We start from the raw sequence: 22,842 nt of genomic DNA on the forward strand, positions 1-22,842 counted from the left end.
ATCTGAAGCTCGAGTTTCAAAACTTAATCACATTTTAACTCCTAATTTTATCTATTGTTCTTTCTACTGTTTTAATGTCTCTGTAAAGCACTTTGAATCACCTTGTTGTTGAATTGTGCTGTACAGATAAACTTGCCTTGCCTAAACTTCTCTTCCATTTCCAACTCCTCCTTGCAGGTCGCTGTCAGTTCGACGAGCCGCAGCAGCCGGCAGCTTTCACCCCGGTGTCCGCTGCATCCATGCCCCCTCCGGGACCTTCATCCTGGGCCAGCGACAGCCACCAGCCTGCGGCCCAGGCCCAGGCCCAGGCCCTGGCCTCGGTTCCAGGGGACATGGCGAACATGGCGTTCACTGTGCAGCAGAAAACTCCAGCGGGCAGCGCCACCCCGAGCCTCAGCAGCTGCTCCACGGTGAGCAGGGTTCAGAGGCCGATTGTTCGGCTCAAAGGAGTAATTAGTTAGTGAGTCAGCCACTGGTTGATTGGGTTTATTTGGTTTGTTCTCTGCATGTTCAGTGAGGGCACTAAAGTGTGTGAGAACATCGGGGGTGGACATTTGGACGGGACAGGCTGTTAGTATAGCAGTGAATGGAGCCTTTGTTGGAGCTCGTCTCTCTTTTTGTCTGCCCTCATCTTGTTCCTCTGTTTTTCTTCGTCCTTCTTCCTCTGCAGCCCAGCAGCCCAGGTGATTATTACAGCTCAGCGGAGAGTGACCTGAAGGTGGAGCTCACCGAGAAGCTGTTTGCTCTGAACACAGAGGGAGACGGCTCCGAGGTACGAGTGCGAGAGCAGCTGAAGAACTCAACTTAACCTAAAACTGAAGTTTTTACCAGCAGAGAGTCGGCGAGTTGCATTTTATTTGTGTTGAAGGGATCATACAAACCTTTAAGACATCGAGTTCACCTCTCCTACTGTGTAAAGAGATACCACGATTTTTTTACGCCTTTCAGGCAACAAGATCACATTTTATTTCCATCTTTAACAGTTTCACTGGAACAAAAAAGGGAATCCAAAGCAAAGGTTTTACTGCTCTGACTTCTGCTTTTGTGAAATCATTTAGAAATATAGCTGCAAGCAGCGATGGGGGGGCCTAGCAGCATGGCACAATAGGCAAGGCTTGGGCTGCTCAGGGAGGCGTCATGAGTCCATGCACCAAGTTTGGCATCGATACATAAATGCATCGCAGAGATATGGCCTAACGTCCTGTTTGCGCGTCAGCGTAGAGTTTGATTGGCTGCCACGGGCAAACAGAAGCAAAATGAAAAAATCCACATCATAACTTATGTGCAGCTTGGTCTGAAGATTCTATGTGCCAAGTCCCGTGGAGATTGGACAATAGGCGTGGCCTAAAATGCTTTTTTAAGGTTTTTGATAAAAATTCAAAATGGCGGAAAATGACGTCATAGGGTTGGACTCGTCTTGATCCAAGGATTCAAACGATGCCTCATTTATGAAATTTGGATCGAAGGAGTCCAAAGTTATGCAGCTGAATGCACTTCGAACTTTGACGTGTTGGTGGCGCTAGAGAGCACACTGTTGGGGCATGAATATTCTTGAGGTCGACTTTGACTTTGGCACTGTGCTGAATACGTGTGCCAAATTTCACAACTTTTTACCATAGCGTTCATGGGGCTGCCATAGGCTTCAACTGCAGCAGAAACGGATCAATAATAATAGGACAAGCTACTAACACAATGGGTTCCTGCAGCTTTGCTGCTCGGCCCCCAATTACTGCTCTTTGATGCTCAGGTTGTGTGGCTGAGTGCCACGTGGAAACCCTCAGTGTGCCCTCTTTAGATTTGGAGGCATATTTAGGATCATTGTCATGTTATAGAAGCCATCTTCTTGCTGCATTTGGGTATTTATTTACTTGATTTGTCCCTCTGTTTAACCTGAACAATCCACAGAACTTTGGGCTGGTTTAAATGTTAATTTGGAAACTCTGAAAGCTGAGTTTTGGGAAGGCAGGAAAGGTTTTCTTCCATAAAGAGCAGAAATAGTGCCACAGTTGGAGAGCATTCTGGATCTCCTTTATACAGAAGCCCTAAACGGCCATAGATACATACATTTTATTCCATCCTTTTCCCGTTTTCAATGAAAGGGGGGTAAAAATGGGTACACCTTTACCAGAAATACATATAAAAACATATAAACAGGAGACTGGGGAGAAAAAGTGGCCTCGAGAACCATCGGTAAATTATCTCGTTATCGCGAGAAAACCATCAAAAAAAAGTTCATACGTACCACGTCTGCTCCGGGCTTCCGTATCTTGAGGCTTTTTGACAGATTTTAAATTATTTGAGCATCTCTTTCAGACCACATCATGAGCTGAGCAAACAGCTATCTGATAAAACACTATAATTTGTCCAGATAACGTGCACATATGAGCCTGATCTGGGTTACTTTTTTTTACTTATGGCTCAATCACAGCACATCTCGTGTCATGAGGGTCGGGAGCTGGGCCTAACTTGGGTTGTATGGGCCAGATGTGGGTCGGGAGCTGGGCCTAACTTGGGTTGTATGGGCCAGATGTGGGTCGGGAGCTGGGCCTAACTTGGGTTGTATGGGCCAGATGTGGGTCGGGAGCTGGGCCTAACTTGGGTTGTATGGGCCAGATGTGGGTCGGGAGCTGGGCCTAACTTGGGTTGTATGGGCCAGATGTGGGTCGGGAGCTGGGCCTAACTTGGGTTGTATGGGCCAGATGTGGGTCGGGAGCTGGGCCTAACTTGGGTTGTATGGGCCAGATGTGGGTCGGGAGCTGGGCCTAACTTGGGTTGTATGGGCCAGATGTGGGTCGGGAGCTGGGCCTAACTTGGGTTGTATGGGCCAGATGTGGGTCGGGAGCTGGGCCTAACTTGGGTTGTATGGGCCAGATGTGGGTCGGGAGCTGGGCCTAACTTGGGTTGTATGGGCCAGATGTGGGTCGGGAGCTGGGCCTAACTTGGGTTGTATGGGCCAGATGTGGGTCGGGAGCTGGGCCTAACTTGGGTTGTATGGGCCAGATGCGGGTCGGGAGCTGGGCCTAACTTGGGTTGTATGGGCCAGATGCGGGTCGGGAGCTGGGCCTAACTTGGGTTGTATGGGCCAGATGCGGGTCGGGAGCTGGGCCTAACTTGGGTTGTATGGGCCAGATGCGGGTCGGGAGCTGGGCCTAACTTGGGTTGTATGGGCCAGATGTGGGTCGGGAGCTGGGCCTAACTTGGGTTGTATGGGCCAGATGTGGTTTAAGTGAATAGAAAATGCAGTTTTGGGTCATGTCTGGTGCATAAATGGCTGAGTTTAGGCACCCATACTTGCCTGACTCAAGGCGACAACCCAAGGCCAAAGCTTGCACATCTTCGCCAGGACAATTTAAAAAGAAATTTTTACATAAATCGTTTTATATTTCCTGGTTGAATAGAATTTAAATAAGAAATGTTCTTTGCTTCTTGGGTTGCAGCCTCCTTCACGCTGTACTCATTAATTAGAGTGAAGCTCAGAGTGCTTGTATGAGAGTTTATTGCTCCTGAATGTTCAGTATTTATCACAAAAATAAGCTTACATCACCTGACCTTGTTGTTTTCATGCAACAGTTGCATTAAATCAGAGGAACTGCCCGTGTTCCCCATCGTTTGCTCACACAGAGGCAGCACATTAAAGTAGGAGATATCTTGGGATAATTAGTTCTCACAGTTCTCTAATCAATCTTTTAAACTCGAGTTAACTTTAATCCATAATTTATTTGAATGTACACAGAGTAATCCTACACTCTCAGAAATAGGGGTACAGTAGAAGTCCTTTTTTGTCCTCTGGGGTACAATCTATACTAATGTACCCCCTAGGGTTAATTTTTGGACCTAAAGGTACATGTACTCAAGTGGTACCTTTTTTTCTACATGCTGGGGTACAATAGACAGTCTGTGTTGGGCTCTACAAATGGCAGTAGCCTAAATATTAATATGTTTAAATAATTACTTAGTATTTTTTCAGTAGGCTAGTAGTTATGTTTTTTAAATGTGAGGGTTTCACTGTTTCCTTAAGTATTCAATGAAGATTTTTATCTTCTAAGCCATTTTTTAGTATCCTTGAAATTATTATTTTTTTCTAACTGCAGAGAGCTCTGACAGCCAATCACAACCTTTGTAATGTAGATTTTACAGACAAAGCTATCCAACGTGTGTCTGAAGTCTAAGTCAACAATGCGAATGTTATCATTTCTGTAATTTCCAGTGTTATTTTCATGTATGCAGTTTTAAAGTTGGTGGAGAATGGAGTTGCCTGCAATGGACAGTTTTACATTGCTTAAAGTGAAATTAAATTGAAATGTGAAAATAAAAAGAATACATTCTGATAAATTTCAAAGTTATTTATGGATGGATGGATATACAGTACCCTATGAAGGCAAATTTTGTACCTTTTTTAAAGGTCCATTTTTGTACTTCAGTATAAGGGTACAAAATTGCCACCAGAGGTACAAGTCTGGTCTCTGTAAGGTACAAACCACAAGGGTACAACACTGTACCCTCTGAGGGTACTGCCCCAGTGACAAGCCATCGTACCCCCAAAGGTACAATTCTGTACTTTATTTTCTGAGAGTGTATGAAAACACTCACTTCTGCTTCTCCTCTCCCAGAAGGACCTGAGTGACTTGGAGCTGGAGACTCTGGCTCCTTACATCCCGATGGATGGAGAAGACTTCCAGCTGAGTCCCATCGTTTCCAAACCTGAGCCCACTGAGGCGACTCAGGCCGGATCCATTGGGAGCAACCTGCCCACCCAGCTGAGCTTCAGCAACATAGCCAACCTCTTCCAGCCGCTGTCCTCCCCTCCCCATCCCCAAGGCTGCTACCAGCACCAGGCACAAGCATCCTGGGCCACAGGGGACAGCAGAGGCTCCAGCCAGGGGGCCGTGGACCCCAGTGGAAGCCTGTACATGCAGAACCCCTCGTACAAGTCCCCAGCCAGCACCCCTCTGTCTTCCATGCAGTGGCCTCCAGATCCGCTCATAACCTACCAACAACAGCCCCGGCCCACCAAGGCCTACCTGCTGGACAGTTTGTCAGGAGAGGAGCGCCCGTCCTGCCAGCAGAACATGTTCCAGCCCATGCAGAAACAGAGGTGATGTAGCTCCAAATAATGACTTTAAACCCTTTAAAGCCACGTTTTCCATAAGGAATCCAGCGATAAATTAAAAGCAACGTTATCCCACCGCCTTTCAGTATACAATGTGGATTTAAAATGTGGATTTTTCTGCATTTTCTGTGTTGCAGGTCCATGGACAATTTTGTCCAGGCTTACAAAGACATCCAGAGTCCAGCCCGATTGGCCATGGCCAACAGCATCAAGCGCTCCTTCAACCAGATGGCTGAGGTGAGCTTCTCTTAGACCTTGGCTATGTATTTAAACTAGGGCTGGGCAACGATTTAAACTTTTTAATCAAATTAATCACACGATTTCCCTGATTAATCACGAGTTTCAGTCAGACAAAATAAATCTATATCAGGGGTAGATTTCAGTGCAATCTGTTGTTTTCCTTAGCTTGGAAATTGTTTTTGAATTGGCTCTATAGGAATGAATTGGATTACTTTATAAATAATTATGATTAAAATTAATTGGACTATATTATTTAAGTGCCTTGAGATGACATTTGTGGTATTTGGAGCTATATAAATAAAAATTAATTGAAAAGATTTGTTTAAAGAGGTTAAAAATAGGGCTGGGCAACGATTTAAACTTTTTTATCTAATTAATCACATGATTTCCCTGATTAATCACAATTAATCGCATTTGTACGCAAAATCCAAAAATGAATCCAAAAGTAGTGTATAGCTTTTAGTATTTAGTTTTATTTTAAATGTGCTGCCATATGAATGAAAGTGCCATAACATTTGTTGTGCAAACACACTTTTAACATCAGCATCTTTATGTAGTTTTTATGTAGTAGCCTCGCTCCACTGTCTGTTTCCTTGAATGACTTGCTGCTATCAGTTGTGTGTTTTGCCTTTAAGTGATATTTTAGACTGGAACTACTACGCTGAGAAGACAATTCAACTTGGTAGTGTTTACAGATGACTTTGGTTCTGTCGACTCCGCCGTCTGGAAGAACTTTAAAATGAAAATGGCAGAGTAAAAGTTCCGTACCCTTCTCCATGTTTGGTGGATCCGCCGATTACTTTCTTTTCCGGTTCCACAGCAGACAGCAACAGACTTTGACAAAATAAAAGCCTGTGAGCAACAGACTTTTACAAAATAAAATAAATAATAAAACCTGCGTTAATGCGCGATAGAATATTTGTCTGCGTTAAATAATTAACGAGTTAAAGCGATAATAACGAGTTAACTTGCCCAGCCCTAGTTTAAACTATCATCTAAGCCCAATGCAATATTTATGCACCATGAGGCCACAGTGATGGATGTTTTTCTTTATCTCTTAATGATCAAACGCACGTCTTACAGAGTGAAGGTAAGCCAGCGGATTTCATGTGGAAGAAGATGAGGAGTGAGAGCTGCATGGACCGCTCCCTCAGCATGGGATCACTGATGGGTAAGTTGCTGCCGTGCAGCTCCTCCGTCTCCCCGGGCAAACTCACCTTTAACCTCCGGCTCTCCTCTCTCTCACACAGAGTCAGGGATGGGGAGGATGCTGCCAGGCAACACGTCTTCATTTTTCAGCTCTCTGCAACAACACAGGAAGTCTCAGTATCCAGGAAATGGGTTAAGTGGTGCAAATGAGAAAGCGTTTGCCCCAAAGAGCTGCAGCTACACAGAGTATAACATGATGCCTTCTAACAAAGCAGAGGGTGAGCAGAAAGGACTCCACGACTTAATTTAAACTTCATTTAAACCTGGCTGCCATCACTGATTTCAGCCTAAAGGGATAGTTTGCCTCTTTTGACATGAAGCTTTATGACATCCCATATTAGCAACATCGTTTATGAACATTTTCTTACCCCCTGCTGCATCCTGGGAGCCGAGTTCCAGCCTCGTTTTGGCGTTGATGAAGGTAGTCCGGCTAGTTGCCTAGGGTTTAAAAAATAAAGCATTTTGCTTCTCAAAACAATATGCGTTCAAAAGAGTAATACATTTGCGTCACAAAATCGTTCTCCAGGAAAAAGTCAGACCTCACAATCGTTTGGCCCTATTTTCTCTCCCTTCGTATCACTGCCTGCTGTGTAGACCGTGAACAGGCTCAGCTGTCGGCAGTGATTATGAAGGGAGAGAAAATAGGGCCAAGCGATTGTGAGGTCTGACTTTTTCCTGGAGAACGATTTTGTGATGCAAATGTATTACTCTTTTGAACGCATATTGTTTTGAGAAGCAAAACGCTTTATTTTTTAAACCCTAGGCAACTAGCCAGACTACCTACGTCAACACCAAAACGAGGCTGGAACTCGGCTCACAGGACGCAGCGGGGGGTAAGAAAATGTTCATAAACGATATTGCTGATATGGGATGTCATACAGCTTCATGTCAAAAGAGGCGAACTATCCCTTTATAACTAGTGTTTGGAACGCTGTTCAGCTTCCAATGCACATTAACCAATTGCCTGTTTTTATTTAGGAAATGAACTTGATTAAAATAAGAATGTCTCTTACGGACATTAACTCCCGTTCTGTCCTTTCAGGCATCGTCAGTCGTCTGCTGGGCCCCTCGTTCGAGCCCTCCTGCTTGCCGCAGTTGACTCGTTATGACTGCGAGGTCAACGTCCCCCTGCAGGGCAACCTGCACCTCCTCCAGGGCTGCGACCTGCTGCAGGCCCTGGACCAGGCCACCTAGAGCCCGAGATCCAAACCCTGACCTGGACTTACAGCCCGTGAAGCTTTAGTCTTTCTTTACCTTTTGTACCTCTGAGGCTAACCTACCCACAGAGAATGGTATTTATGACCACATCCTGCCTTACTCAGCCCCCACGCCATTTCCCGTCCTTCTTTCTTTTTATTTTTTGTAGTTCTCTATATAAACAACTTAAATATGCAGAATCTGGGGATGAGCAACTGAACCCCCCCCCTCAGTCAGATCCAGTAGAAGAGTTTGTGTTCGAAACCGCATACTACATACTTCCATACTGCATACTACATACTTCCATACTGCATACTACATACTACATACTTCCATACTGCATACTACATACTTCCATACTGCATACTACATACTTCCATACTGCATACTCATCGATCAGACAGTATGCAGAGCGTTTACCCACAATGCATTTCGCTCCTGCCCGAGCAGAAATCAGCCGGCCTGAGGCTGATTTCACTTAAGCTCTAAACTCTGTAAACTTTAGCAACATTTGAAACATTTCAGGCGAGAAAGTAGTCGTTTAGATCCCCAACGTTTTGAAAATCTGACAAAATACCGGCTATTTACAATTTTGTTCCCACGAATTCGGCGCTACTAAAGCTAGCCACAGTGAGCAACGCACTTCCGGTTATTTTCACAAAAATAAAATACCCGTTGCCTTTTATCATAGGGAAAGCCATTACGATACAATTGGTGCTTTTGTTTTGAAAACAGGAAGTGAACCTACCCTCGTTGTAGCTAGCTTGAAACTGCCGTTTTGACAGGAAATGACGATCGGCGACGTCACGTTACGTTGCATCTTGGGTAGTTTGAGTTTGAGTAGTAACCTCATGATGCATACCCAACATTTCGGAGAATCTAGTATGCATCCGGGAAAAAAGTCAGTAGGAGAAGTATGCGGTTTCTAACACAGCCTATATGAATAACATGGGTCAATGCTGGATATTTAACAGATTATACAGCACAATATTACTCTTAGTTTATTAGTTGTCAGACTGGGTTCAGACAGACGGGACAGAATTTGGCTCTGATATTAAAGGGGGTGTTGGTGGGGTGGCATTAGAACAAACCTCTGCATCCCCGGACCCCGACCGTCAGCCCATTCCTGCTGAGACTGTACAGTATATGCAGCTTATATCCGCAAACCATGCAACTCCCAGGAGAACACACTATACTACCTACACCTTAGCAGAGACACTGTTCTTTCATTTTGTACATTTGATCTGCAGCTCGTACACACAGCCCCGTTTTCTGGGTTGACTCTTAATCCTCTAAAAGCCAGAGCTGGGTATCATGAGTTGGAGCCATTTTATTTTTTTTTTGTTTAAACGTACTCCACCTGATTCTGAGGCCCAAATATCCCTTTTCAACGTCTGTAGAGCTTTAGAAAAGTAGCTAAACGCGATAACTGGGCCAGTGTGAATGATAACTCGCAGTATTTGACTTTTAAATACTCGTTAGAGGTCAATTCATTTTTATTTTGACCCCCCGCATATCCGGATAAATTCCACAATAAAAATAATGTTACAAAGATTTCTACCGAAAGTAAAAATATGTAACTTTGACATGGCAATAAAGAGGCTTTCTATTCTAGTTTTTAACTGTTTGATACAAAGATTTTGACCTAAAGTAAAAATATGTAACAAAGATTTTGACCTCTTTCACTGCATTTAGCATCAGAATCAGCGAAGTGATACCCAGTTCAGCCTGTAGCATCCTCCTGCTCTCTTTTTAACGACGTATGCTTCATATTCTCATTTTGCTCGTGATAATCGGTGTGTGCTTCTGTTACTGAGATGTTTTAGCTTTTTATCAACCGGCCCATGTTGTTTAGCTCTGATCGACTGGACACTTTTCTATAGAAATACCGCTTCCTTTCTCCCATATTTTAGGCTCTCACTCAACCATCCAATCTCTCTTAATTGGGTGTTTTGTCTCAGAGAGATATTAGTAAGGCATATACTACAGTACATGTATTTTATTTTAAGTTGAATATTAAGTTTTTCCCACATTCTTTTCTTTCTAAAAATCGGATTTGCGTCAATGCGTTCAGTTAGAAACAGTAGCTCGAGTGACGACAGGGTATTTTATTTAATTGAGCTAAAGTTTAGCGAGGAGGCAAGAGTTTATTTACTAAGATAAGAGCTTGGTTTGGTTTGGGTTTGGCCAAACGCTTCACGCAGAGCAGAGTCGTATAAAACGCAGTGGTGTGCACAGAGAAGAGTCACATGATGTCCGTGAATGCAAAAGTGTGCTGTTTTAACTGTTTTAGCACACTTTTCCAGTTCCAGGCAGCACAGAACCGACTCCAGTTCTATAGTCCATTAAAGGGAAAATCCAGTTAATTTGTCTATGAATATTATAATCTTTTAGTTAAGTCTGCAGTAATAGCTCAGTTTCACAGGTTTAATGCCTTTTTTATTTAACCCATTTTCCAATAATAAAGAGAATTATTAGGAAACAGTAGCATGGAGAGAATATAACGTAAAGAATGTGAAATTTTCTCTTTTAAAGCCACACAGGCTAATGATTAAGGCCCTAACAGGGACCAAAGGGCGGTTTTAATTTCAGCCAATCAGCAGGGTCCAAACTGAGCTGTCTGGATGAGTAGCTGGAGGGTGTTACGAGTCCTGCAGAGCCCAAAGATTGATTAAAAATAATAATTTTGTGAGCTCTGTGGCCCCTTTTAGCAGAGATGATTAAGAAGGACATCAGAGGTGACCCCGCTGTGCTCACCACCGCAGACAGCAGACATCAGCAGAGTCAGACTTTCCATTTGTACATAGCAGCAGCCCGTGTTCGGACATCTTTCCCGACTAGGACAAGGCCAGTTTTTCTTAATTCAGACAGCTGCCGACAACAGAACTTTGTTACAGAATATTATCAGCTGTATGCGTTGTGTGTGAGGAGTAGATTTTCACCCGATTTCCTCTTCTGTTCCCTCCAAAGTATTTCTCTTAACCTCCTTAAGAGAACCTTTTTAACATTTTTGGAGGTAAATGTCTTTGTGTGGTGACCACTTTTGAGTATGACTTATAGAGCTTTGTCCACCTAAACGTTATGTATTTAATAACAGAACTAATGTTGAACATAGTGTTTTTAGTGTTTATGTGTCCTGGTACTTTGTCCTCACCCCCCCCCACCTCCGTAGATGCTGTTTCCTCCTGTGCCGTTTCTGTTGTGTTGCCCCCCCCCTCTTGTCCTAAACTATCTATTGAATCTTTTGGCTGGCCAGTACTGTTGTTGTCCTCGCTTTAAAAGAAACAGAAAAAAAAATAAAGACTAAAAAAGGTAAATATAAGTTTTCTAAGTTTCACTTTTCAGATATGTAGCATTTTGAATATTGTAAGGAAGGTGAAGTTGCCACATAATCGCGTAGTTTAAGCTACATACATAAAAGCAACGGTGCTTCATAGAGCATATATGTCATTTTTACAACTTTTATTACATGTCTTGGATCCACTAACACTGTATTTTTTTAATGTTCTCTGCTTTATGTTGTTTCGAATCCATACAATGTGCCTTATCATGACTTCACACACCGAGTTCACCCTTCAAGTGCACAGTTTGTTCCCTCCGACCTGTAGACGGCGTCCTTCAACCTGGGAGGCTATTATTTAATCCAACTTTACTGGTGATAAAAATCACAGAAAAAAAAGTCCAAATTGTGGCTACAATATAAATTTATAAACTTTAAAAAGCAGAGATGTGATTTTTATCGTTGGATTAACTTTTAACCCCAAGATTAATTCCCATAATTAAACTTTTCTTCGTACATTTAGCTCCTAATAGAACTGCAGGGCTGGAGCAAACAAGAAGTCTCCCAGCTTCTGCTAGAACCCTGCTGGAACGCATTCTTGCGATGAGAAGTTAAACTTTGTGGAAGATTTTAAGGAAACAGATTCCCCGGCTCATCCGATGACCCAATAGTTGGTTTTTAGGCAAAGATTTCAACTCAACAGTAAAGGCTGAGCTCTCTTTTTTTGACGGCTGCAACATGAATATATTGACATCAAATCAGATATTTATGGCACTTTACAAATTGCCAATATTACAAGATGTTAGGTTTTAAAAAGTCAAATGATCAGCATTTAAACCAATCGAGCTCGTCTCCTCTTTAAAGGAAGTAGAGGATCATAACGGGGAATTTATATTGGGACTCATTGCAAATTGGGAATAGAAGAAAGCCAACGCTCAGTTTGTACTGTAAGACCTCATGAGCTATATCAATAAAACTTAAGTAGTGTTTCACTTTGCAAGCATTACCGTGAGTGCAGTTGACTTTAGTGTCTGAGGAATAACGTTAACAATGAAGAATGAGTCGATAAATACTGAATTCGTAGGGTTCTTGTGCCTGCTAGCTGTCGAGAGGGATAAAGTTTCAGTAAATTCAAGAGAAAAATCATGACGCTATGTCCCATCTCCCAAATCTAAAAGTTTATTACGTTAAACTTCTTGTTTTGTTTTAAATGGTATAGATGGTACAATTTAAAAGATGTCGGCAGACGCCAAATACGATTAAAAAACCAGGGTAGGAATCTTACTTTAAAGGATGTGCCCACTTTGTTTGGACAGATTTTAAAACAGGCATGTGAGGAAAAAGTGATGTGGAGTCGAGTGAAGAGAGACTTCCTGCTCAGCCTGCCCACTGATGCACAACTCTCCACTCTGTGCACTCAACGCGTCACCGTTTCTCCTCGTGCCAACTTTCTTTAACCAAAATAAAACAGCGGCGGCCATTTTTTTAAATCATTGGTCAAATTAGAGGTTCCTTATATTTCAAACTTGCCAGGGAGGTTTTTTTTTTTGTTTTTTTTTGTAGGATAATGTATAGTATTTTAAGACTTTATAATTATAGAAATATAGGTTTCAGGAAAAAAGCACCTTACTCTATGTTTAAAGCAGGTTTGAGAAAATTGCAATGAAAATAATTAAAAGTGCAATATTGTCCAATTACTAAGTTAATTCTTTGGAGACCAAAGATGAATGAAAAGCAGGAAAGAAAAAAAGCACAGGGAATGAAGAACAGCACCTAAGATGGATTTTTCTTTTTGTTTAGCAGCTCTTCAGATAAACGAGTTGAATTAATGCATGTGAATAAAGTTGGATAAAAGGAAGTCGATTTAGAAATGCCTCCTTTGAAAGCTAGCTTCTGCTCCAATAGCGTCAGCTAGATCCATTTAGAGTAGTTTCAGAGTAGGAAATGAAATGCCCAAACGTTTTATCCGAGTCAAAAAAAAAAAAAGAATGCATTGCAAGACAATTCTGTTATTATTAACAAACCCTTTAATAAAAAGGGATAGATATAAGAGAACCATGCTGAAGTGCTCAACATACTGTGCTGCTTGAAGGGTTTTCCCAAAAAGCTAAAATGACAAATCATTCAGGAGTTAATCCACTCACTCACTGCGCTTCCTCTTTCAAGACAATACTTACCTTGTGTCACAACAGGGTCTGTGTTATACCTTATGGGATCCATGTTCAACTACTTGTATTCTGTTGTCATTGTCAGACAGTACAGTTATATTAGCTCATTCAGATTTTTTTAATATGCTAAAGTTCATATTGATATTATTATTATTACCATTGTTATTACAATATGGGGGCTTTAACCCAATAAGAAGTTTGTGTTTCTGCACTGATATCTTATTAAAGCATACTGATCTTACCCTCCCTCGAAGGCTCAATGTGTTTTTGTCCAGATCAAAGTGTTGGAAGCATTTAATAATTAAATATTTTCCATTACAAATAAAAGCTTTGATTTCACTCATGCAGGTCCAGATGTATAAGATTACAGATGACAGGGGTGATGGGAAAAACAAACATAAATCCACCTTAAATTTCTCCCTGAATTATTATTATTATTATTATTATTATTATTATTCGAAGCAAATAACAGAGGTCCCAGTACAGAACCATGTGGTACCCCTTTTTGAAGCTTCTTATTGTTTAACATATACAAACGAATGATACAGTAATTATATCCATTTTCAGGCATGACTTATGTAGCACTAATGTCTGTTAAAGCGACACCATTGTGTGCGTGTGATATTTGCCAGTCGCGAGCCTTCACATGAGACCTATCACTAAAGTTCTTACAGAGTAAGCGTCTTCTCCCAACTAGGGCTGCAACTAACGACTATTTTAGTAGTCGACTAGTCACCGACTATTGAAACGATTAGTCGACTTAATCGGATAATTATTCATTTTTTCTTAAATTTAGCATGAAGTTGCTTTAATTATGTGGCAAATGATAATAAACACAAGAAAGATGGGTACTTCAATGAAAAATGCACCTTTTATTCAAATTTGCTGCTGATTCATACAAAAAGTGAATAAAAATGTCCCATCTAAAACCAATTAGGCACAGTGCTCGGTCAGTATAGACATAAATCCATAAATAAATACACCTCTCCAACCTCTCCAAACACAGGCAAATGTGTTTTATAAAAAATAAATAATTAATTACAATCAAGTAAAATGGTAAAATACGTTTGTCAAGCATAACGTTAAAGCTCTCTTTTAAAGCGAAAAAACGCTTACAAAATGTACATCAAAAACAAAACGTATTGACTTGAATGTTACTTGAATCTTACCGAGGTGAGTCAGACTCCGTTTCGTTCGACTGCCCGTCGTACTTTCTCTTTTAATCTTCGTGTATCACCGAGGTGCTGCTTTGCAAACCTTGCAAGTAATCTTTTTATTCGCCGTATCCAGGCTAAAATGCTCCCAAACTTTAGAAGTTTTGGTACGCGAAGCTAATGTGTTGGACGCCGCCATTTCTGTGTACGTTATCGTGCATGTACGACTCTCGGCAGAGATTGTAATTAAGTGAGATGCCTCACTCTGTTGGAAAAACACGTCTGGCGACAATAGTCGACAATGGACTTCATTGTCGACTATTTCTGTTATCGATTTTTGTCGAGAACGTCGACGAATCGTTGCAGCCCTACCCCCAACGCGTCATTAGCGTGCGCAAAGGTTATTTGAAACCATCATGGAGAAAGGAAACAGCTGAAATATCACTATTCTACATGAAAATTAATTTCCCTACCATAACGATATATGAAACACGGTCAATATACTTTTCCATAGATTACATTCGTCCATCTTTTGACAGACAACACAAACAGCCAATGACAACGAGAGTTGCGCCGCGCTGAACCAATCACGTGGCTGGAATAGAGCCATGCCAGCAGCTCGTTGTGGCGTGTTTGTTTGTGCTGCTGCAGCCGTATAAAAACTGAAAATGAGTGCTCCCTCTGAAGAAACGACGGAAGACGCAGCCCAAGGTGAAAAGTTCGGGGGTATTTTGGTTTTTTGAAGTTCGACACCAAACTATGAGGTGCCACCAGGGACATAAATCAGAATTAACTTCCATATACACATATGAAATTAAACTCTTCCACATACTATACTCAAAACCTTGCACAAACACTAGTGAAAAGCTCTCATAAACTAGTGAAAACATTTACCTCTTATATAACCTACTCAAAAGCTCTCATACAAACTAGTAAAAAGCGTTATATAAACTGGTGAAAACCTTTAACTTTCATATATAGTGGTATGAAAGTTTTTCAGATAATTATCAGCGTTAAATAATAATAATAATACATAAGTTAGTCGACTAATCGGATAATTATTCATTTTTTCTTAAATTTAAAACCAACGTGATTCAGAATATGCAAAGCTCTGAAGTTGAATTAAACGGCTTCATATAAACTATGAATTATCAGCTTGTGTTAAATCGTGTGTAGTTTATTAAGACATGCACATATTCTAACATGTTTTACATCATCTAGCCTCTAATTACCAATAGATTTTAGTTTGAATTAGGTAGCTTTTATCAAACAATAATTTATTAAATACTCCTGACTGACCTTTAAAGCCAGGTTCATATATAACGTGTTTTATTCTCACATCTGCTTTTAATGTTACACTTCAACGTATCCACTCCAACCTGATCTTATCTCCGTTTGAAGCGGGAAGCTGGTCTGCTTCCCCGTTTTATGGAAAACATGTTTCAAAGCTTTAGCTCCACCTTTGTTGTTGTGCCCGATGTTTTTTTGTTGCATTATGACGCACGTCCTCCATTTGCCTTGGACAGAAAATAAAAAAAAAAATCAACGCAAATGAGCCAAAACTGGCCTGACTCTGTGTCTCCTACCTTAAACTTCTGTGGTGCTGCTCAGGACGACATGTACCGAGGACAACCTTTGGAAGCCAACGGAACAAAACACAAAGCTTTAGAAACACTGGTGGAAAAGGTGGAAATGGCCCCCACTGCAGCACGATGGCAACAAACAAGTCAGGTGAACCAATAAATGTTGCACTTGTACAAAAACAAACTAGAAATCAGCAGTTTCTACGTTAAGCATCAAAGGAGTGATTTATATAAACTTTGTCATATGTTGCAATTAGGGCTGGGCGAGGTAACTCGTTATTATCGGTTAACTCGTTAATTATTTAACGCTGATAAATATTTTATCGCGCATTAACGCAGGTTTTATTATTGTAAAAGTCTGTTGAATGCATCACATTCACACAGTTACAGCAAACACCACGAAGCATAAAAATAAAAAAATAAACTAGCAGGTAACATCACCGTTACAGGTGCTCCTCGGTCTCTGTGTGAAGCTCACGGAGCTAACCGGCGCTACTTCCTGTTTTACTTTCAAAATAAAATCATGTATTTCAAAATAAAAATAAATAAATAAAAAACTCCTGCATTTACAGCCAAGTTGAATTGTCTTCTCAGCGTAGTAGTTCCAGTCTAAAATATCACTTAAAGGCAAAACACACAACTGATAGCAGCAAGTCATTCAAGGAAACAGACAGTGGAGCGAGGCTTCTACATAAAAACTACAGAAAGATGCTGATGTTAAAAGTGTGTTTGCACAACAAATGTTATGGCACTTTCATTCATATGGCAGCACATTTAAAATAAAACTAAATGCTAAAAGCTATACACTACTTTTGAAGTCATTTTTGGATTTTGCGCACAAATGCGATTAATTGTGATTAATCAGGGAAATCATGTGATTAATTAGATTAAAACTTGTAATCGTTGTCCAGCCCTAGTTACAATGAATCTGCACATTCAGGAAGGAAAGATGGAGGCAATGGCCCTCATTTATCAAGCCATCGTAGAAAGCATCGTAGATATGAGCGGAGAACTCGTCGTATGCAGAGGCTCAAGTGAGATTTACAGAACATGCGTACCACACCAATCCCATCGTAAAACAGAGCGGCTGTTGATAAATCCGGCGGCTGAAATCCATCGTAATGATCCTAACCACGCCTTCTAAAAAAGGGGGTTGAGAGGCCGCACCTCTAGAGTCTGCGACATGGATAGACGAAAGGCGGCAAAGAAACGCTCTCAACGCTGTTGACAGCTGATCAGGAAGAAGTGGTCCGATATGAAATTGGCCAAAAAAAGAAGGTCGCAGCTGTCCCACGCAGCATGTCGGACAGCTGCGAGGGGGGGGGGTCCGATCCAGGTTTGGATTTGAGTGCCTTGGAGGAGAGGGTGGCTGGCGTGATCGGAGCTACGTCCTCACCAGGCGTGCCAGGGAAACTTGACACTGATGCCCCCATGTCAGAGCTCAGAATGGTAAGAATGACTGCACACCCATGACGTTTAAATAAAACAGTTTCTTTAATATTCAACACAAATGAGGTTCCTAATCAAACTAATATTTTTCATTCACAGATGAATCCGAAGTGGCATCCGGGCAACCTGACCCGCGCAACGAATACTCGGCCCCGTCAACATCCAAAGCCTCTGCCTCTGCCTCTGCCCCCGGTCTGCAGCGTCACACAGGCCAGCCGTGTTGACCACAGAGGTCCTAGAAAGACAAACAGAGATCGTGAAGTGGATGATGGCTTTAACACACACAATGCAATCTATCGACAGTACATTGAAAGACATAAATGAAACACTGAAGTCACAGAATAAATGCTGAAAGAAATCGTTGTTCTCCTTTCTTTTTTCCTTGAATAACAGAATGCTTACCAAAAGTCAGAATCGCTGAATAAGTTCCTCTCTCCTCCTGAGCGCTCTTGGCTGTGCAGGCTGGTGGTAGGGATCTCTGGGTACGGGGTCCTCTGGATGTACATCTGGAAATGGCACTCCCTTTTTTTGGGCAATGTATGGAGAACCCCGCATGCAATAATAATATTGCACACCTTTTCGGGCGTATATAGAAGGGTTCCCCCCGCAGCCGAGAGACAGATCCAGCTTTAGGAGCCCTATACACCTCTCCACAGTGGCACGCGTGCGCGTATGCGCAGTGTTAACGCGCCTCTCCTGTTCGGTGTGAGGGTGCGCGGTTGAATAATGAGCCATCACTCTTCCAATTACGGAGTTGTACTTGTTTAATTTATTTAATTTGCGTTTATGTTTATATTTATGTTGAAGTCAAATAAAACATGGGCCTTCTTTGAAGTGATAAGTGATAGTCTGTAATTTTAACCTAGAGATTTGTTGCGACTCCTGAGCACGCACTAGTGACGCTGCTGTTTATGTATGCTATTGCAGTCACCGCAAGTCAAAATGGAAAAGTGCGTACACGCCCTCAGACCTGTCGTGGCGATTTCATCTTTCCTGCGCTCACGATGGATTTGATAAATGCCAACCTTTGCGCAGAAAAGAACGTACACACGACCTACGCACGTTTTTCGTCTTACGCAAGTTTGATAAATGAGGGCCAGAGTGAACAAATCCCTGTAATAAACTACATAAATATGCTTCCATTTGTTGGGAAAGCATCAGATATGCAACAGATGCACTCTTCTTTTTTTATTTTAAGCACCTCAACCGCTGAACACACTCCTATCGGGAAAATGTCGAGAGCAGATTAACAGAACCCAAGATGAGAGGGTACATCGTCTCCTCTTCAGAGGACATAATGTGGGTCCGACGACCTTTAGAACTTTGTACAACTCAGCGGTTCGGATCATTCTTTTCCATTTCCTTTTAAAAACCATCAAATCAATGCCTAACTTTTGCCAACGCTGGCATGTGATCACATAGTTTTACTATTCAGCTTTACTTGGGGGTTCAGCATTAAGCTTCAACTTCATATGCTCGTTAAACTTTTTAAGGAGCTGAATACATTGTACGCTACATGCTACAGTACTGGCTTTATCCCTTTCAAACATTGATCATTCATTTTGTTGTTGTTTTAAAGGCTACTTTAATATCTCGCAGTGAGCCAATTAGAAATTAGAGATTATTACATGAAATAGACATGTAAATATAATTTCTATTACATAGAAATTACATGCTACTAGGGCTGAGCAATTTTATCGATACTGTGATATATCGATATTTAGTTTACCGATAAAGTATCAATTTTTGGGGCGGTTGGTGGCATAGTGGGTTAAGCAGCCGCCCCATGTACAGAGGCTACAGTCCTCGCCGCAGCGGGCCCCGGTTCGACTCCCGCACCGAGCGGCCCTGTGCTGCATGTCTTTCCCCTCTCTCTGCCTCCTGCTTCCTGTCTCTCTCCAACTGTCCTATCATTAAAGGCATAAAAAGGCCAAAAAAATACTTTAAAAAAAAAGTATCGATTTTTCAGCCGCAAGTATCGATTTTTTTTTTTTTTTGTTAATATTGTTTTAAAGCAAACTTTATTGAAAAGTCAGACGTTACAATTGGTGAAAACACAGAAACATTAATATAATACAATGCCAGGGGTCACATTATACAAAACAGTGATAAATTAGTTGATAAAATGAACTAATTAAAAGTGCACAGCTCTCACGTTTGTGACATGTTCGTTTGTTTCTGTTTGTCTGGCGGTGTTTTCCTTCAGGTTCAAAGGTCGAACCACCGGTCCAATCAGCGACGATTCATGTCAAATCACACTGTCCCTTTTTTTCCCCCAGAAAATGATGTAAGTTTATCGCATCGAATCGTATCGTTGGCTGAATATCGTGTATCGTATCATGAGATTAGTGTATCGCTACAGCCCTACATGCTATGGTACTGGCTTTATCCCTTTCAAACTTTTGTTATTTGTCATTTTGTTGTCATTAAAAAGGCTACTTTAATATCTCGCAATGAGCCAATACGAAATGAGCCAATACTGGCCCGTGCACATGAAGGGATATATAGAGCTCAGAATAGGAGGTCTCAGTTGCAGCCGTTTAGTGGATAAAGAATGTTAAAAATCGGGCCAAGACTTACTGAAACACCCACCATCAAACGAGCAGACTCAGGCGATTGCTGCTGGTTACACCAATATGAATGTCATATAAGTCATTTGAATTAATAATGTGAAGAATATCATGAACAAATGGATCCAGGACTGTTTCAAAATAAAGAAATAGAACAAAAAATCCCTTCAGTTGATCCCAAAACTAAGAGCAATGGAAACAATGTCAAATCACTGAAGGATGCTGCCAACACATCCTGAGAGGTCCTGCTGTACGGTTATCAGCTTAAATACATTCCACTTTTTTCCTTCCTCTGCACGAAGACAGGAACCCAAACTTTTTGGGCACACAAAGCAAACATGTGGGCCATTCATGGAGAAGTGCAGGTAAACACCACACACACAGACGTCTTGCATCCCTTTGTTCCAGCTCGCTGCAAGCCTTTTGTTTCCTTCAAGGGAGTCGGACAAACATGGTGAAGGTAAAATGGGAGGAACCGGCGACTCGGGCCGACCAGCTTCCTCTAGTTTCAGGTTTCCAAGGCGATTCTTTATCCAGTGTCTGCTGCAGAACAATTGATGCCTTCCCAGACCTTACCAATAATCTCACACTTCCACACAACATCTACCTTAAATGACTGTGAGACGCTACTTTTTTCCCAGGCTTATATTACGATGTGGCTAACATACGTTTTTTTCATGCCGCCAAAAACATTTTGTCTTGCAACATTAGACCAATAAAATTAACGAATAGTTCACAGTGGTCCAATGAAACTGTACGATAAATCAAACACACTTACGCTGCTAAATGACTGTAAATGGGTCATTTGTACTCATCCTCAATATGGAAAACAAAGAAAAGCACATGATGCAGCTTTTAAAGTAAAGGCAATCAATGACTTTTCCTAGTAGGCTACCGTCTTTTATTTTTATTAATTTTTTTTTTTTTAAAACCAGCCGTGTTACAGGCACTGTTCGAAAACAACAAAAAAAGCATTTGCTATTATTTGTATTTTTATAAATACAAATATTCAGTATTTGTATTTATTATTATTATAATTTATCATTGTATAATATATAATATTATACAAATATACAACTATTTGTGCGTATGTAAGCTAAAACCATCGGTGTTACAGGCATTGTTTGGGGGAAAAAAGCATTTGCAGTTTGTATTTGTTTATGTTATCATATGCATTTGAATAAAAGTTTTAAAATCCTCACGTGTGACATCTTTCTGTGTAAATATCTCGTATTACAATGTGAACACCCACGGCTCATAGTCAACTTCTACATGTAGGAACATTGCAGAGAAAAAAAGAAACATGGATAGTGGCATGAACGATGTAAAACAAAAGATAACAGGATTTAAAGTGGGCGTGCATACACGGTATCCACCTTTATGATGACCTGGAAGGTTGCAGTGTTTCTTTATGTCACTTTGGAGGGATGTGCTGTGGTGCATTTTTTCTGTTACAGAATGAATATACCGCTTCAATTTCTGTTTTCCTACAAACAAACCGACGTGAAGCTTTTATTTAGAGCAGCTTCGACTGTATCCTTCTTCAATAAGATAATACAATCTGCCCAAACCACATATGGAGATAATCACCTGGACAGCGGAAGTACTTCAGACAAAGAAAGGCAACTACAACCAGCTAAAACGATGACGAGCTGCCTACAACAGGCACTACAGAAAGAGTACGGCCAACTACTTTCATTCATGCAACCATGGCTAAGATGATAGATCCAAGTCGAGCAGATCAATTTAGAGGCATGGAGTGACCAACATGGGTTACATGGCACTGAAAGGATCGGATTATTGGCTAAATTATAATAAGACTGAGTTGAGCAAGGGTAATTCTCCTTGGATATATGGCGGTGAATGAATGGGATCATAGGCACAAAGCGTGTCATACCCCGGTATGATAGGTGGTGCTGTACCCATTCCAACTATTGCTAATGGAGCCACTTCCTGTTGACCTCTTCACCACCAACAACAACAACAAACTCAGGCATTGGAGAAAGATGGAGAACGCAGAGCAAGATGAAGCTACGTCCCTCTACATTTGGTCTGTGATGAGCTGCTTGTTGCACAAACTCGATGCCCAACGGAGCATTCTCCATCGCGTTGTTTGTTTCTTTCTGACGGCAACAACAGCGGTAATATCGTCTCCTTTGACTTCCGGGTCACGACCCCGGGAAAACATCTGGAGCATGCGCAGAACGCAAAGTCTAATTCACCACGTGCTTCAGCGTCTACAAACAGGTTTAGAGTGACTTTCAATCGAGTTATCTCGGAGTGTTAATCCAATTTCTTATCAGATTAAGGTGTCTACATACACTTAACTCAGGCTGTGTTCAAAATCGCATACTACATACTACATACTTGCAAACTGCATACTGCATACTTCCATACTGCATACTTTCATACTGCATACTCATCGATCAGACAGTGTGCAGAGCATTTACCCACAATGCATTTTGCTCCTGCCCGAGCCGAAATCAGCCGGCCTGAAGCTGATTTCACTTAAGCTCTAAACTCTGTAAACTTTAGCAACATTTGAAACATTTTCAGGTGAGAAAGTAGTCGTTTAGATCCCCAACGTGTTGAAAATCTGACAAAATACCGGCTATTTACAATTTTGTTCCCACGAATTCGGCGCTACTAAAGCTAGCCGCAGTGAGCAACGCACTTCCGGTTATTTTCACAAAATAAAATACCCGTTGCCTTTTATCATAGGGAAAGCCATTACGATACAATTGGTGCTTTTGTTTTGAAAACAGGAAGTGAACCTACCCTCGTAGCTAGGTTGAAACTGCCGTTTTGACAGGAAATGACGATCGGCGACGTCACGTTACGTTGCATTTTGGGTAGTTTGAGTATGAGTAGTAACCTGATGA

At 41.4% G+C, this 22,842-nt stretch overlaps 1 protein-coding gene across 1 annotated transcript in view; it reads left to right on the forward strand.

Moving 5' to 3' along the window:
• Positions 1-13,450, forward strand: part of LOC142397585 (endothelial PAS domain-containing protein 1-like) — a 70,397-nt gene extending 56,947 nt beyond the window's left edge. Inside the window, exons 10-16 of the mRNA XM_075481058.1 lie at positions 178-410; positions 671-772; positions 4,611-5,095; positions 5,248-5,347; positions 6,434-6,521; positions 6,601-6,777; positions 7,602-13,450. Of these exons, the coding sequence (XP_075337173.1) occupies positions 178-410; positions 671-772; positions 4,611-5,095; positions 5,248-5,347; positions 6,434-6,521; positions 6,601-6,777; positions 7,602-7,753 (1,337 nt within the window). The 3' untranslated portion in view covers positions 7,754-13,450. The remainder of the gene's footprint in view (positions 1-177; positions 411-670; positions 773-4,610; positions 5,096-5,247; positions 5,348-6,433; positions 6,522-6,600; positions 6,778-7,601) is intronic.
• Positions 13,451-22,842: the final 9,392 nt, after the last annotated feature.

The sequence above is a fragment of the Odontesthes bonariensis genome, chromosome 2 (assembly GCF_027942865.1).
Source record: "Odontesthes bonariensis isolate fOdoBon6 chromosome 2, fOdoBon6.hap1, whole genome shotgun sequence".
Classification (NCBI taxonomy): Eukaryota; Metazoa; Chordata; class Actinopteri; order Atheriniformes; family Atherinopsidae; genus Odontesthes; species Odontesthes bonariensis.